This window comes from Ursus arctos, unplaced genomic scaffold (assembly GCF_023065955.2).
Source record: "Ursus arctos isolate Adak ecotype North America unplaced genomic scaffold, UrsArc2.0 scaffold_18, whole genome shotgun sequence".
Lineage (NCBI taxonomy): Eukaryota > Metazoa > Chordata > Mammalia > Carnivora > Ursidae > Ursus > Ursus arctos.
In genome coordinates, this window is record NW_026622852.1 from 59,781,908 (window position 1) to 59,796,616 (window position 14,709).

Genomic DNA, 14,709 nt, shown 5'->3' on the forward strand with positions numbered 1-14,709 from the left:
GGCCTCTTGACGCAGTTCCCCTTCCCCTTGGGGCGGGGGGGTTTCCATTGTTCTGGGGCCTGGCTCCCAATCTGCCCGCACACTCACTTCCTGTTTCCTGGCTGAGAGGAAGCAGAGATTTCTGGCCCCTTTCCTTTCTCTCTTTACGTTTTTAAGGCTATTGAAAAATAATGATACTAACAGGCAACTTTGGAGCTGAGGTCGTGGACTGGGGGTGCTGGAGGCGCCTCAGGGCCCCCTTCCCCGGGCTCCGCACTTGGGGTCACGGGCCCCTTGGGCATCTGGTGGAAGCTCGGGCCCCTCCTCCCTGCACCCCAAGAGAGGCCCAGCACAATCTGCCCAACATGGTGGGGTTCAGAGGCCTCCGGACCCGCCCCAGGGCTCCCAGACCCTCCATCCCCTCATCTGACACATAGGGAAACTGAGGCAGGGAAGCCTTCTGGCTCCTAATACCCCTGACTTCACTGACGCCCACGACAACCCTGGGGGTGTCACTTGGTCTCCCTGGGGGGGGGACTCCGACACCCCTGTCAGCAGGCCCAGCCTCCACTGACCGCTGGAAAGATGGGCAGTCACGGATGGGGTTCCAGCAGCCGGCCTAGGGGGCAGGGACGGGCTCATCTGTTCCCCACCGCCCGCATGCCCCCACCCACGGCCCTCACAGAGGCTGGCAGTGTTTCGGCTCTAGGTTAGAGGTCGGGCTCTGCCAGTGACCGTCTCTGTGACCCTGAGAGGTAATTCCTCCTCCGTAAATGGGGTCTGATCCTGGCCCCACGCTCGCTCGCGGGGGGGGGGGGGTGTGCAGAAGCACAGTGCCGACAGGCCTCAGTAGTCTCGCTTGTTGGCTTCAGAGCGCCTGGCTCCCGGCTCTCCGTAAGTGGGCAGGGCGGCAGGACAGGAAGGCCCCCTCTAGCGGGGCTGGACCCTCGCCCACTCCACCAACCTGCCCCCTTCTCAGGAGCTTCCCTTTCCGTCCCGGGAGATAAAGTGTTTTTTCCCCTCCACGGTGATGGCCGCCCCATCCGCAAGGCTTGGCAAATTGCAGCCCGACTCTGAGTGGCGCTTCCGTCCAGGGAGCCAGGAGGGGAGGGCAGGTCCCCCATCCTCAGCCCCCACAAAGGAGGGAGCCCCAAGGGGGTGGGGGCGGCCTCCATGGCCTGGAGGAGACTGGGTTCCAGGCAAAGCTGGCACTGGGACAAACCGGGGCTTTGGGGCTGGGGACCCCAAGTGTGACCCTCCAGGGCCTGGCCACAGCGCTGGGCAGGTCAGTCGGGGGGGAGGTGCCTGGGCTCTGCCAGAGCCTCTCCCTGCTCAGCAAAAGCCTCCTGCAGGGGTTGGCCCAACCACCAGTGCCCACCCTGGGAGCTGCCAAGCGGGACCCAGTGCCCAGCTTGACCCCAACCTGGCACGGAGGAGGTGAGGCCCCCAGTAGCCGGGAATACACGGTACACTCACAGCAGAAATGACGCAGGGGCCCCCTAAGCTCACTCCCCAGAGAGTGGCCCCTTCTCTCTCCGATGCCCAGACTCAGTGTCCTGGGATGTTCACTGTGGCCGCAGCTTGCGGCCGAAGCCCGGGGCTCAGTGCCCTTGGGACGGTGCGACCTCCCACGTGCCTCATGGCTGACTCTCACCCCACCAGGTGTCTCGTCTATAAAATGAGTCTTTCTCCCTACAGTAAAGAAAGACTACTACAGCGATACCCTGCAAAGTCATCAGAATGGCTAGAATTAGACACTAGGCAGTAGCACGTGCCAACGAGACTGTGAGGCACTCGAGGGCTGACCTGGAGCTCTGCAGGGCAGTCCCTGGGGTCACGGGTCTCCTGGGACCAATAACCCCCCCGGAGACAGGCCCAGGTATAGGCACCCAAAAGAACTACCAAAAGGCTGGCCCGAAGTGTTCCCAGCAGCAAGCCAGCGGTGTGAGCACGGCTCCGTCCTCCCCGTGCAATACAGAGCTGCCCAGAAGATGGGCCGGCCACCGCCGCCAACCACATAGCGGCCCCGACTGTCCACAGACGCGCTGTGGAGTGGGAGAGGCCAGACACACGGGCACACCGCACAACACCGTGTACTTAAAACTCAAAGCGGGTGGAACCACGCCCTGAGAGGGGAGGCAGGGCCCCTGCGCTGGGACGGGGGCATCTCCTGGAGGGGTGCCGGTTTCCCATGCACTCTCACCCCCGCGCACATCTCCACTGCAATGCACACGTGTAAGCCGCCTCTGGGCCGAGCGCCTGTCTGGGTGGGGTGGTGGCGGGTGGCCCGCAGGGCCTGTCCCAGCCCTTTGCACACCGGCTAGGGGCCAGCTCTGTCCCTGTGTGAGCAAGTCAAATGCGGTCAGTGGGGTGGAGGATGGCGCACTGACCCGGCCCAGGGGTACCCAGCCCCCACTGGGAACAGGTCACTGGGCCAGGCGCAATCCCGCGGTGAAGGCTCGGCACATCTGGTGAGAAGCCGGACCCAGCCGTGGCCGAGAGAGCCACCCTATCCTGAGGCCAGCGGCTGCTCCGGGGGTAAACAGGAAGCCCCATCTTTCCCCTGCTGGTTGTTCTGCTCTCTCCTTCCTGCAGCCCAGCTCACACGCCTCGCCGGGTACCCCTCAGCCTCAAGCCGCCTGGCATGCCTACGCCGGCCTCTGCCGGGGGCCTGGTCTGCCCTCTCCTGGGGCTCCAGAGACCCCAAGCTCAGTGGTGAGGGGTCCCGAGAGGGTCCCAGGAGGACCACGGAGGCCCTGGCGGATCTCTGCCCGACCAGCACGCTCAGGGAAGGTAAGGCAGCGAGACCCCTTTCCAATCAACTTCAGAACGTTCACAGACAGGCCAGGAGGCAGCTGCAACTATCCAGCCCTGCTGGCCATGGGGTGGATGGGGAAACTGAGGCCCAGAGCCGCCAGCCACAGAAAGCAAAGCCGGGACCGGTTTCCCCCAGCCTTGGATGCCATGCCGGAAGCTGGCCGGGCTCTAGGCTCAGGTCTCTGAGCTGCCCAGGTGTGGACAGTGGACTGCTGGGGCCCGCTCTGCCCTCAGGGGACCCAGGCCCAGGTTAGAGGCAGCACTGACTCCTTCCAAAGATGACTCCCTGCGGGCAGGCCTTGTGTTCCAGGACCCTAAACAAGGGCCATCAGAGGTGGGAGGGAGGGTGGTCCCGGCCTGCCCCAGGTGGAGCCCCCTTCCACCCATCCAGCACCCTGGGGTGGGCCCGTGGGGCAGAAAGCACGCCTTGCCCCTCTCTAGACCCCCAGGACCTCCTGGAGTCCAAGGTGTCAGCCTCCATCTCTGTCCTCCACCTGTACCCCCCCAGGCAGACCCCGAGGAGCTGAGCCCCCATCTAGGGCAGGACCCTAGCCTCCTCCCACCCCTGCCCCAGCCCCTGCGGCTCCAGGAGCCTAAGAGTGGAGAGCACTGCGGGGGTAAGTGACACGTCAGGGCGAGGCTGCTGGCTTGGCTCCCTGATCCAAAGCCTGCTTTCTGTGGATTGGTTCTGATCTCAGTTCGGGGAGGGGCTGGAGGCAGGCAGAGCGGGTCAGGAGGGACACGCAGATCCGTGGGGGGCCCACAGAGCCTGTGGGCAGCAGGCGGAGCCAGCGCCCCACCCTGGCTGGCACCCAGGGGCCGGGAAGACCGGCTTTCTTCCCTCTCGCCATGTATGTGTTTCACCTCTGTGCTCTGGGGCATCTTTCCAGAAAGTTCCCTGACATGCCCCAGCTTTAAAGGGAATCTGCGCCGTTCACCGTCCGCGTACTTGGTTCATCAGCTACGCCCATGTCAGCCCACCCCCTGGCAGGGAAGGGCCGAGGCCTGGGGGCTGCCCCCTGAGGGAGGCATTCTCTGAGAAAAGACAGCAGCTGTCTCTGTCCTGACCCCTTCCAGCCCTGCTCTGCATCGCTGCTCACCTGGGGAAGTCTCTTCCCTCTCCTGGGCCTCAGTTTCCCCATCTGTACACAAAAGAGGCTAGCTGCAGCGAGCCCTGATGTCTGCAGGGGCGCAGAGCCTATCTCTGGGTGTGGGTCTGGGTAGGGTGGGCAGAGAGGGCAGAGCCCGGCGTGGGCCCTACACGCTGGCGAGGCCCCCCAGCCCTGTGCCCGCAGCAGACCCTCCCCAAGCCATGGGGGTGGGGAGGAGGCTGGTCCCTCTTGCTCTCAGCATTCCCGTGGGGGATTTTCCAAGCTGCTCCCCTTCCTCTCCCTTGGCCAGGACACCCAGCTGGGTGGGGCCAGAGGGAGGTAAGGGCGAGCAGGGGGTGTTCCCGGCTGTGGGTGGGCAGGGGCTGACCCCAGAGCAGGGCGCGAAGCCCCAGGACAACCAGGAGTGGTTTAGAGTGGCCCTGCGTGATCAGGGACCCTCGGCTAACTGTGTGGTCCGGGTGTGTCCTCAGCAGCTGCCCAGCTCCCTTTGGGTCCCCACCCACCCACAATCACAGCAACTGATGCCCAGCCTGGAGGTCCCCAGCACCACCTCAGTGAGGAAACCAGGAGTCAATCCAGGGGCTGGGCGTAAACCATGGGGCCAAACCGAGGAAGCACCCCCCGTGGCCACCCAAAGGCCCCTGCATGCCTCCATCTCCACCCCAGCCCCTGCACCCCTCAGCCTGCTGGAGGCCAAGAGAGGGAGGGGAGAGGGCCAGGGGACATGCTCTGCCTGCCCCGGACAGAACCCCCGCTGGGGCACCTCCAGGAGCAAGGGCCTCACTGCCCCTGGGTAGCCCCTTCCTGGAGAAGGCCTGAGTCTCTGGGCTGATGACTGGCCCTCCCTGTCATCATCCCCGACCCCCGAGCCACTCTGGGCCCCAGGGACACATATAACAGGCTGTTCTCTGACTACCAGCCTACTTGCCCATCCCCAGGTCTCTTCTGGCTGGGTGCCCCCTCCCAGGGCAGGGGTCCCTCCAGATTCCCACGCTGGGCATACACATCCAGGGGTGCAGGTGCCTGCCCTGGGGGAGACTCCAGGGTCACAGAACAAACAGTCCCTCCGTGGGGCTCCAGTAACGTGGCCGATGGCCCCAGCAGGTGGCTGGGCCCAGGGGCTTCCCAGTGTGCTGCGTCCTCCATCACGCGCGGAGACCAGCGGGCCGTGGGGTCACCAGCCGGGGCTGTGCCTGGTCTCTGGCTTCTTCAGAGTTAGACTCTGAAATCCCAGGGGACCGCTCCCCCACCCTAGCCCACAGTTGGGCCAGGCCACCCCCTTGATGGCCCCCACCCGTCCCTGGGCCTCCTGTTTGTTCGCTGACAGCTCCCTGTTATCAGCGAGGAACACACACAGGAAGTCCGGCCGGGAAGGGCCCATCCCAATCCTGATTTACACGGGATGGAGCATAAAAAGCCGCCCTTCCTCGCCCCGGGAGGAGCCTCCCTGCCCTGAGACGGCTGTCCCACAAAGCCCCAGATGGCCGCTCCAGTGGTCAGGCCGGGCAGGTGGCCTCCGGAGGCGCCTCGGGTCGGCTGGAGAGGGGGCGACCCACCTCTGGCCTGGGCAGGCAGCGATGGGGGCTGTGGCCAAGCCCGGGCCCGGGCAGCATCAGGTATGGCAGGGGTGGCCTTGGGGGGCAGGGAGCGGGCCGAGCAGGGTGAGCATTCCCTGGGCTCCCGCCGACCCACTGACTGCGGCCCCTGTCGGCTGGGTGCGCTTGCGCCAGCTCTGCACCCTGTTCTCTGGGCACTATCTCGTTCTTCTCCCTAATGGTGCCATTCCCACTGCATGGAGGACGCTCGGGCCCCTTGGCCAAGGGCACCCGTTATGGGTGGCCCAGTCTAGACTGACTCTGGCCTGCCCGCCAGGGACACTTAGCCCTGGGTGGCCCAGCAGCCCCTGTGACCCCTGAGAGGAGAAGCCGGATGCGGCCTGGGGCCTTCACCTCCACACACCCTCCTGGCCAAATCTGCCGAACTGGAGAAGCCCCTAATGTTGACTCAGCTCTCCTCTCAGAGCCGGGGGTCCCAGGGCCATCCCCCAAGGGTGAGCGAGCACTTCCATCGTGGGCCTGGGAGCGGAGGCAGAGGGGCTCTGGCCTCATGCAGGGGAAGCCCAAAGCCGAATCTGCAGCCAGAACGAGCTATGCTTCTTGGGTGCACTGAACGTGGGACCAGAGAAGCCCCCCACTCCCTGCCCAGCTGGCTTCAGGGGCATGGGTGGGGTCCTCAGGCAGAGGGACAGCCCACCTCAGACCCTAGGGGAGCCCCTGCTCTCCCTCTCCCCCCTCCACCTAGAGTGCCCGAGTTCCCACCCAAAGACCCCCAGCCCAAGCGGAGGCCTCTCCGGCTTCCGATGCTCCTGTGGTCCCACGGCCACAGCAGCGGTCTGCACGGGGAAGCCCCATGGCTCAGAGGAAGAAGGAGAAAATGAGGCCTCAGCCCGGGTGAGCAGCAGTAGAGGGAGCAGGGACCCAGCTAGACTGCAGGGCTCAGAGGGTCAGAGACAGGATACGGGCAGGAGACTGGGTGGGGAATGTCTCCCCTAGGACTGGCTCTTAATTCTACACTGCCTGGGTCTGAGCGAGGGCTGCCCTGCTCAGGTCTGGGGGCCAGCGGACCTGAAGTCCTTCAGTGGCAGGACCCTGATTTCACGATGACAGGAGTCCCAGCCACAGCCACCCCAGCTGCCCTCAGACCATCTGCTGGGGGCTTCCAGGGCCCTCTCCTTCTGGGGGCTCGGTCCAGCCGCCTGGGTCCCCTCCCTTCCTTTAGCTCCCACGCACCAAAGTAGGCCCTAGCCTGACACCCCACAGCTACTAGCTGTGCAAGAGCCCTCCACTTCCTCGAGAAGGACCCCCACCCAGCGCCATGGGCTTTGCAGACCTTCAGCGTCATGGCCAGCAGCCTGTCCCTCCCCATCTCCTGGGACCCAAGGCAGGTCTGTCTCTGCCTCTAGGCTGAGGATGTGAGCCACAGGCAGAACTCGGAAAAACCCACTGGGCTTCGACCCTCATGGGGGTGGAGACCTGTTAGGCCACATGCAGGCTGAGTCCCCACAGGGGCACGGAGCCTGGTCTCCTTCCCAGCCCCTGGACATCAGGGTGGCCAAGGCCGTGCGCTAACCCACACTATGTCTCTGCCTGCAGACTCTGGCACGAGGCAAGTACAGGAAGCCTCTGCCAGCCAGGAGAGCAGCTGCGGCTGGTGTCCAGGGGATGACAGAGGCCCCTTCTCCAGGTGAGTCCCCCAGCAAGCCTCGGATGCTCTGGGCACGAGCAGGGGGTCGGGCTGTGCCTGGGAACGAGCTACACACACGTGAACTCAGGGGACCAGGGCCCAGGCTCGCTTCAAGGACAGAAGCACCGGGGGAGCAGGCCCTGTGCCTCACACATGATGACGGCTGTGGTGATCACGGTGTGGACATGACCAAAATAATACCAGAGTCCCCAGGGAGGGCGAGCCTGTACCTGGTCCTGGCTGTGCCAGCCACCTCCCTCGGTGGGCACTGCTGCCACGTGGGGCTGCTCTAGCCCACGTTACAAAGTCAGAAATGCAGCCCAGGAGTGTCCGGTGGTGACCACAGGGCTAGGGGAACTCCCTTAGGGCCTAAGGGACACCCAGGGGTGGTCCTGACTGTCCTGAAAGGGGGTTCCCAGTGGGGATCCTGCAGAGCCCCTAAGCTGGCACACTGGTCGGAGGTCGTACCTAGGATCCAGCCAGCCTCGGCCATGCCACAGCTCTCTGTGTGATCTCATGTAAATAGGGGGTGCCCGGGCCTTGGGGGTCATGATGGCCACCCTACCTGTGACCCAAGGTGGTGGTTAGCTTTAGTCAGCCCCGGGTGCCTAGTGCGCTGGTCGCCCCGTTGTCATGGCCGTCCTCGGGCTTTGGTGCTCAGCCTGGAAGGTCGAGGGCCCCCCTCCCCCTGCCAGGGCGGGCTCCCAGCGCGGCCTCCGGACACCTGACCCGCGTCCCAGTCCTGCGTCCCCTGCGGCCGCGCGTCCTGCTGCGGGGCCTCGAGCGGGCTCGGGAGGGGGGGCGCGCTCAGGCGGGTGCGCGTCTGGAGTCCTGGGCTCGGGCTGACTCACTGTCCGGCCCGCGGGGCGCCGACCGCCGCGGGCCTCAGTGTCCCCATCTGCGCAATGGGGGCGGGCGGGGGGGCGCGGAGCCCACCCGGGGCGGGCCGGGGGCGGGGTCGGGGCGGGGCGGCGGGAGGGGCCGGGGCCCCTCGGCGCGGTGGCGGCGGCGGCGGCGGCGCGTGCGCGCCCGGCTCGGGCGGTGAGTGCGGAGGGAGCGAGCGCCGGGCCGGGGGGCGCGGGGAGCGCCGAGGGCGGGGTCGGCTCGCCGCGCGCTGGGGGCGGGGGAGGTCGGGGGCCTGGGCGCGCGCGGAGCTGGGGGGCGACGCCGAGCGACGGCGGGGAGCCGAGAGGTGAGCGGGCCGGGGGCGCCGGGGCTGGCGCGCGGGGACACGACCCCCAGCCCTGCCCGGATCCTGCGCCGGGTCCGGAGAATGGGCCCAGCGGCCTTCGGAAAGGGCGCCCCCTGCCGGTAACAGGCGACGAGCCGGGCAGCGCGGGGGGCCGGGGCCGGGGGCGCCGCAGCCCCTCACCCGCGTCGGGGCCCTGAGCGTCCCCCAGGGCCTGGCTCAGGGCCTCGCAGGCCCCAGACCCCGTGTCTCTCTCCATCCTCACCCCCACCCCCGCGGATCCGGCGTGCAGGGGGAGGGGAGGCATGGGGCCGGCGGCGGAGAGGACGCTTCCCCAATGTCTTGTCACCCCGCCTTTCCGCCCTCCCAGGGTCCTAACGTCCAGAGCACCCCTCCCGGTGGAAGGGGGGCCCCCGGGCCGCCGCTTTGCGGCGAGTCAGGCCCCTCCCTCTGCGGACCCAGCCCCCCCACCCCGTGGGCTCCGCGGGGATGCCCCGCGGCCAGGTGGGAGGGAAGGTGGTGGGCTGGGCTCCTGCTGACCCTGGGGGAGGATGGGACGTTACTGCTTACCCACCTGAGGCGCCGCGGCCACCCCCGCCCCAGCTGGGCTGCAAAGGGAAATGAGACTGCCGACCCAGCAGAGCCGGGCAGCGCCATCGGCCTCCTCCAGCCCAGGAGAAAGCCTGACTTCAAAAATTGAGTCTCTCCTCTTTCAAAGCATGAGCCTCATTTAAGCCGCTTTCAATGAGTAGAGGGGAGGTGCTGGGGTGGATGTCGGGGGGTGGGGGGTGGGGGGGCAGTTACATCTGCAAGCCATGGGCCTCCCCCACCGGGCACCTGATGCTGGCAAGCGCGCCTCTGCTGAACCCTCAAATGCTCCTGCCCGGCCCGCGGGGCCTGGGCCACCGCTGCCTTCCAGGGCCCGTTCCCCAGTGCCACCTGTTCCCATCCTTTCAGTTCTGGCCTAGACCCCCAGGAGTGCCCCCTAATAGTGTGCTCCCCACAGGGTCCATTCCCAGAGTTCCTCTTCCCAAGCTGGCTCACAGGACATGCCCCTGCCCCCAAACTAAGTCCCAACACCTTGGCTTCCATTCTTGGGCCACCACAGGGAACCGGGCGTGCAGGAAGAACTCTCCTCCAGCTGCCTTCCCGCCTCACCTGGGTCCGTGGGCTGCCACGGGCCAGAGCGAGGACTCCACTCCCAGCTGACCGCACAGACCCGTCATGGCATCACTCTCCCTTGGGGTTAGGCTTGGCAGGCCCGAGGGCTCAGCAACTGCTCACGGTGGTCACTCTTTATGGGACCAGCTATCAGAGCTGGAGAAGGGGCCTGAGACCCTAGTGGTGTCTTCGAGGAAACGGAGTCCCAGGGAAGGGGTCGACCCTACCCTGATTCTACCTCCTGCCGCGAAGAAGTCCAGCTGTCTTCCGTGTCCTTCCTGCTGGATGCCCTGCAGGGCCAGGGGCTGCCCGCCTGGGCGGAACCCAGCCCCTCTGGGGCCTCGGTGCGGTGCTGGAGCGCCCCGTCTACCCAGATGCTTGGCTGCACATGTGGACAGCCTCCCCCTCCCCCCACCGCACAGGCCCCTCAGCTCGTTGCGGACGATTAATTCTGGGCTGAGCTTTCTCACGTTCCCAGGAATGCTCTCCCCAGTCCCTGGCGTCCATCCCCAGAAGAGAGGGATGGCATTTGGCTCCACTGGCATGTGGGGAGGGCTGCTCCAGTCCCCCTCTCCCCCCACCCCACTGTCCCCGGAGCCCTGGAGCAGACCGGTCTGACCCCAGGGTAGGAGTGACCCCCTCCCACGCGGGCTCTGCCCCAGTCTGAGAAGGACCATGTGGCCCGTTGTGCTGAGCACCCGCACCCCCTCATAGACCCCCATGCCACCCCCATGGCCCACTCCCCATTTGGCAAATGAGGATACTGAAGGCCAGAAGGACCCAGCCAGCTGGGCCAGGTTTCAGGTCTGTCCACTACCACCCCACCTGCAGACTGGGATGGGGACTGCCGTCCATGATGCGAGGGTACTGCATCCAGCCAGGGGAGGGAGCACTGGTCCAGATACTCCCCCTGGGCCCCCGCCTTCCCAAGTGGACTTTGCTAGCGCTGTGGCTGCCTTCAGGTTCACCCGGGGCCAGGATGCCTCTGGCCCCAGGCAAAGGGGCCAGCTTCTGCGGCTGCCCCCTTCTGCGGTGGCGGTGGCGGGCCGAAGGCTGGCCTCCCTCACTGAGGCTGGTGGGAGGAGGGGGCGGCTGGCACGGCCCTTGGGGGCTCTCCTGCTGGCACGAGGCTGCAGTGGGAGGTCCTAGCAAGCGGCAGAGCTGGGCAGGTGTGCAAGCGGGGATCAGTCTCCCCCCGCAGCACAGGCTCCAGGAGGGCTCTGCAGAGGGCTTTATGGGGTGCGCCTTGTGCCGCAGGCCCCCCTGAGGAGAAGGCCACCCCACCTGCAGACACGGGCCATGTTCAACTCCAGGGAGCTACTTCTCCTGTGCTTCCTGGTGCCGGCAGTGGGTGGCACTGAGCACATCTTCCGGCCTGGGTGAGTCAGAGCGTGGGGGCTCGGGCCGCCGGCTGCTGCAGTGCTGGGGGTGGGCAGCCAGGAGCCCTCGGGGCAACCCCCGGACTGCGAGGAGGCATGGCTCTGGACTGCGAGGAGGCATGGCTCTTCCTTCTGGCTCTTGCTGACGGTCTTTCCTGTGGCGATGCGGGGAAGCCCCCTCCCCAGATCCTTGGCTCCCTTGGTTCCAGGGCTGGAAGGGTCTGGGCTCTGGGCTGGAGGCTGTGGACTGACTTGCCGTGCCCCCTCCCCATAGCCGCAGGGTGTGTGCCACCGGGGCTCCCAGGGGCCCCGAGTCGGAGTCTTTCGTGCAGAGAGTGTACCAGCCCTTCCTCACCACCTGTGATGGGCACCGAGCCTGCAGCACCTACCGGTGAGTGCCCCTGCCCGCTGCAGCGGCCCCCACTGGCCACACATCAACCCTGAGGCCCCGGAGGGCCGTGCACCCCAAGGTGGGAAACCTGGGCCCACATCCGAGTGGATGCGGAGGCTGAGGCCCATGGTGACTTGGGCCGTGCTCATCCCACGCTGTGGCTGTAGTCACCTCACATGTCATCCCGTCCTGCTCCCCCGCCCTCATCTTGGGGGGAGGGGGGCTCACCCATGCTGCTACCCTCTGCTCTCGGGTGCTGGCTGCAAGTTCTTATCCATTTGCGGCGATGCCTGCCTCGCCAAAACTGCCTCCAGACTCCAGTGGGCACCCCTCTCCCCATGACAGCCCCTGACGGTCACAGATGGAGACCCTACCGCCACACCCCCAGGACACCCCCGTGGCCTAGCCGGCCGCCAGCGTGAGGGGCGTGTGTCCTCCCGTGCTCAGCTGTGGAAATGTGGCTTAGAGAGATTTCGTCGTCTGTGGGGTTCTCAAAGACCTTCCTGTGGGATAGCCCCCCCGCTGGCCAAGAAGGTGGGGGCAGTGTGGGTGGGGCCCAGCGAGGGGCGGGGCCCTGTTCCCTGCCCCTTCCACTAAGCGGGCTGGCCTAGGAGGGGCCGGGAATGCCCCATTAGTGAGCGCCCCCTTCCCCCCTGCTCGGGGGCAGGGCGGGGGGTCTAGGACTCGGAGGCTGCCCGGGGTTTGAGCAGTGCTGGTGGGGGGCACCGTCAGCGTCCAGGGGCCCAGTGCCCAGAGAGGGAAGGCAGGGTGAAGAACTGGGGAGACCAGCGGGCTGCTGCTGACTCCCTGCCCCTACCCACCCCGCAGGACCATCTACAGGACCGCCTACCGCCGCAGCCCTGGGCTGGCTGCCCCCAGGCCTCGCTATGCCTGCTGCCCCGGCTGGAAGAGGACCAGCGGGCTCCCCAGGGCCTGTGGGGCAGGTGAGAGCTGGGGCTCTGCAGACCCGGGCATAGCACCTGCTGCTTTCAGCTGAGCGGGTGCCTCCTTGCTGTATGGCACCCCTTCCCCGGCTGCCCGCCTGCAGGGCCCTGGGGACCCCCCTCAGTTTGTGACGGGCCTCCCCCTCAACAGCCGTATGCCAGCCCCCATGCCAGAACGGAGGCAGCTGTGTCCAGCCAGGCCGCTGTCACTGCCCTGCGGGATGGCAGGGCGACACCTGCCAGACAGGTGAGGCTGCCTCCCACCTCCCAGAGGGGAAGGGTCCTCTAGGCCCCTCCCTGGGTGTCAGGGGTGGCCCACGAACAGGCGGGTACTGGAGGCCACTCCCTAGCTGACACCCGTTTTCCTGCAGACGTGGACGAGTGCAGGGCTGGAGGGGGCACGTGCCCCCAGCACTGCGTCAACACTGCGGGGAGTTACTGGTGCCAGTGTCGGGAAGGGCACGGCCCATCTGCAGAAGGTGTGCCCTGCCTGCCCGAGAGGGGGACCCCCAGGGTAGCCCCGAACCCCACAACAGGTAAATGTCCTAGTTGCCCCCCCCCCCTTGCTGCTGTGCCCGGGGGGCGGGGTGTCACCCTGTAGCTCCCACCCGGGGCTGCAGGCCATCTCCCTCACCTGGGCAGAAACAGGGATCTTCCCCAGGGGAGATAGGGGTGGTGATTTCTCGGGGGCATTGTGGGGAGGCCTGCCGAGAGGGGGGGCCTCGTCCCAGCGGAGAGAGTGGAAGAAAACCCCCGCCCCGGGGTCTTCTCCACGCCCCTGCCCCCTCAGCCAGGAGACGCCACACCTCTGCTGGCGACGGGACATTATTACTTTTGGTACGCGCTGTGACACTTCAAACTCGTACCGTGAGTAATAATGCGCTGTCGACAGCCTGGCACCAAGAGCGCGACGCGGACCTCGGCTTGGACAGCTCAGCACCGTGGGGACATGGGGACGCGGGGGCGGGGGGCGGGGCGCACCTGCCCAGGCGCTGATGGGCCAACCCTGCTGCCTAGAATGGGGGTGGGGCCCGAGCCCCACCTCCAGGGCTGTGCCCCACGCTCGGCCGAGGCTGAGGCCTCCCCATGGAGGGGAGCAGCCGGCCTGGGGTGTGGGGTGTGGAGCCGGGCCTGCCTGACTCAGGGCGGGGATCTCCCCAGGCACGGACAGCGCCGTGGAGGAGGAAGTCCGGAGGCTGCGGTCAAGGGTAGACGTGTTGGAGCAGGTGAGGCCCGCCCCCCCGGTGTCTCCTGTGGTGTAGTGCAGACTCTCGGGGTGATTGTGGGGTTCCGCGGGAGTGGCCCCAGGAAGGAGGGGCCGAGCTTGGCCGTGCCCCCTCGGGCAGCAGAGTGCCTGAAGCCAGGTCCAGGCCACCCCTCCCTTTGTCCCTGAGGCCTTTCTATGGGGCTGTCGGCCTGATGACCCCTTGGAAGCTCTGGTCTGCCCCCCCAGCTCCTCTGACCTGGGACCCCAGGCTTTGAGGACCATTGCCCGGCCCGCTCACGAGGTGTCCGTCTGCCCATGCACCCGGCTCTCCTGGCACAGACGCTCCCTCTGGTGGACATCCTGGGCCCTGCAGAGCCCTTACTGGCCACAGGGTTCCCTAAAAGCCTTGTGGGACAGAGAGGGTCCCTCGGTCTGGCCCACAGAAGCTGCAGCTGGTGCTGGCCCCATTGCATAGCCTGGCCTTGAGGGCGCTGGAGCATGGGCTCCCGGACCCCAGCAGCCTGCTGGCTCACTCCTTCCGTCAGCTGGACCGCATCGACTCCCTGAGTGAGCAGATCTCCTTCCTGGAGGAGCAGCTGGGGTCCTGTGAGTGCCACCCCCCCCCCCCGACAGAGCTCTCCAGGAGCCTCGGACCTGGGGCCTGTCTGTGCCCACAGAGGCCAGAGGCTGGGGCAGAGCAGCCACAGGCTGAGGGGGCAGATCTGCCCGGGGGGGGGGGGGGCGGGGGGGCGGGGGGGGCGAAAGGGTGGGGAGCAGTGAGCTCTGACCTCAGCCCTTCGTCCGTCCACAGGTTCCTGCAAGAAGGAGCTGTGAGGCCACCTGGGCCCCCGGCTTTGGCTCCTGAGAGCCTGTGCCCACTCTGCTGGGTCGGGCAGGAGGAGGACTTCAAGCCAAGACAGGGTGGGAGGAGGGGTCCTCCTAGGTGTGACCCAGCCCCAGCCCGGCCAGCACCAGTGAGCGGGCCCATGGCTGAGGGAAGGTACGAGGGTTGGGGGCACCTGTGATCTGGGTCGGAACAGAATAAAATGAAGGTTCAGGAGCTGCTGTGTCCTTGGTGGACTCTGGAGGGCGTTCTGAAGCCGATGGGGGCCACCTGCTGGCTGGCGGGAGGGCTAAGGGGCAGCGTGGGGCACAGGGGGGCTCTCAGCCGCACTGGGCCCTCCTCCTACACGGGGTCTCGGCCCTCCCTCTCCCAAAGGGGCTGGAGGCGGTGGCGTCTGTGAAGGTGGGGCTGGCCTCTCGGTGATAAGCTGGCGCCACTCCCCA

The 14,709-nt window shown here is 66.9% G+C and overlaps 1 protein-coding gene across 9 annotated transcripts; it reads left to right on the forward strand.

Annotated features, from left to right (window-relative positions):
* Nucleotides 1-2,486: 2,486 nt before the first annotated feature.
* EGFL7 (EGF like domain multiple 7) lies at nt 2,487-14,482 on the forward strand. Of its 9 annotated transcripts, none has more exons than XM_044380674.3 (10): nt 2,493-2,772; nt 7,061-7,151; nt 10,759-10,880; nt 11,155-11,271; nt 12,100-12,215; nt 12,367-12,462; nt 12,587-12,751; nt 13,377-13,441; nt 13,866-14,028; nt 14,234-14,482. In XM_044380674.3, the coding sequence occupies exons 3-10, from the start codon at nt 10,801-10,803 to the stop codon at nt 14,254-14,256; spliced, it is 825 nt and encodes a 274-aa protein (XP_044236609.1). In that variant the 5' UTR covers nt 2,493-2,772; nt 7,061-7,151; nt 10,759-10,800; the 3' UTR covers nt 14,257-14,482. The 9 variants fall into 9 exon arrangements, 8 of the variants coding, with proteins under 8 accessions (XP_048079205.1, XP_044236609.1, XP_026345987.1 ...); XM_026490202.4 differs by lacking the exon at nt 2,493-2,772 and adding an exon at nt 5,333-5,524; XR_008960010.1 differs by lacking the exon at nt 2,493-2,772 and adding an exon at nt 5,336-5,524 and having other exon boundaries at nt 13,762-13,989.
* The last annotated feature ends 227 nt before the right edge of the window (nt 14,483-14,709 follow it).

What these genes read in the sequence shown, in the direction of transcription:
- EGFL7 (XM_044380674.3), top strand. Translation starts at nt 10,801, where the DNA reads ATGTTCAACTCCAGGGAGCTACTTCTCCTGTGCTTCCTGGTGCCGGCA. An exon ending in CGAGCCTGCAGCACCTACCG is followed by an intron (nt 11,272 to 12,099) that starts GTGAGTGCCCCT and finishes CCCACCCCGCAG; the next exon opens with GACCATCTACAGGACCGCCT. An exon ending in GGGCGACACCTGCCAGACAG is followed by an intron (nt 12,463 to 12,586) that starts GTGAGGCTGCCT and finishes GTTTTCCTGCAG; the next exon opens with ACGTGGACGAGTGCAGGGCT.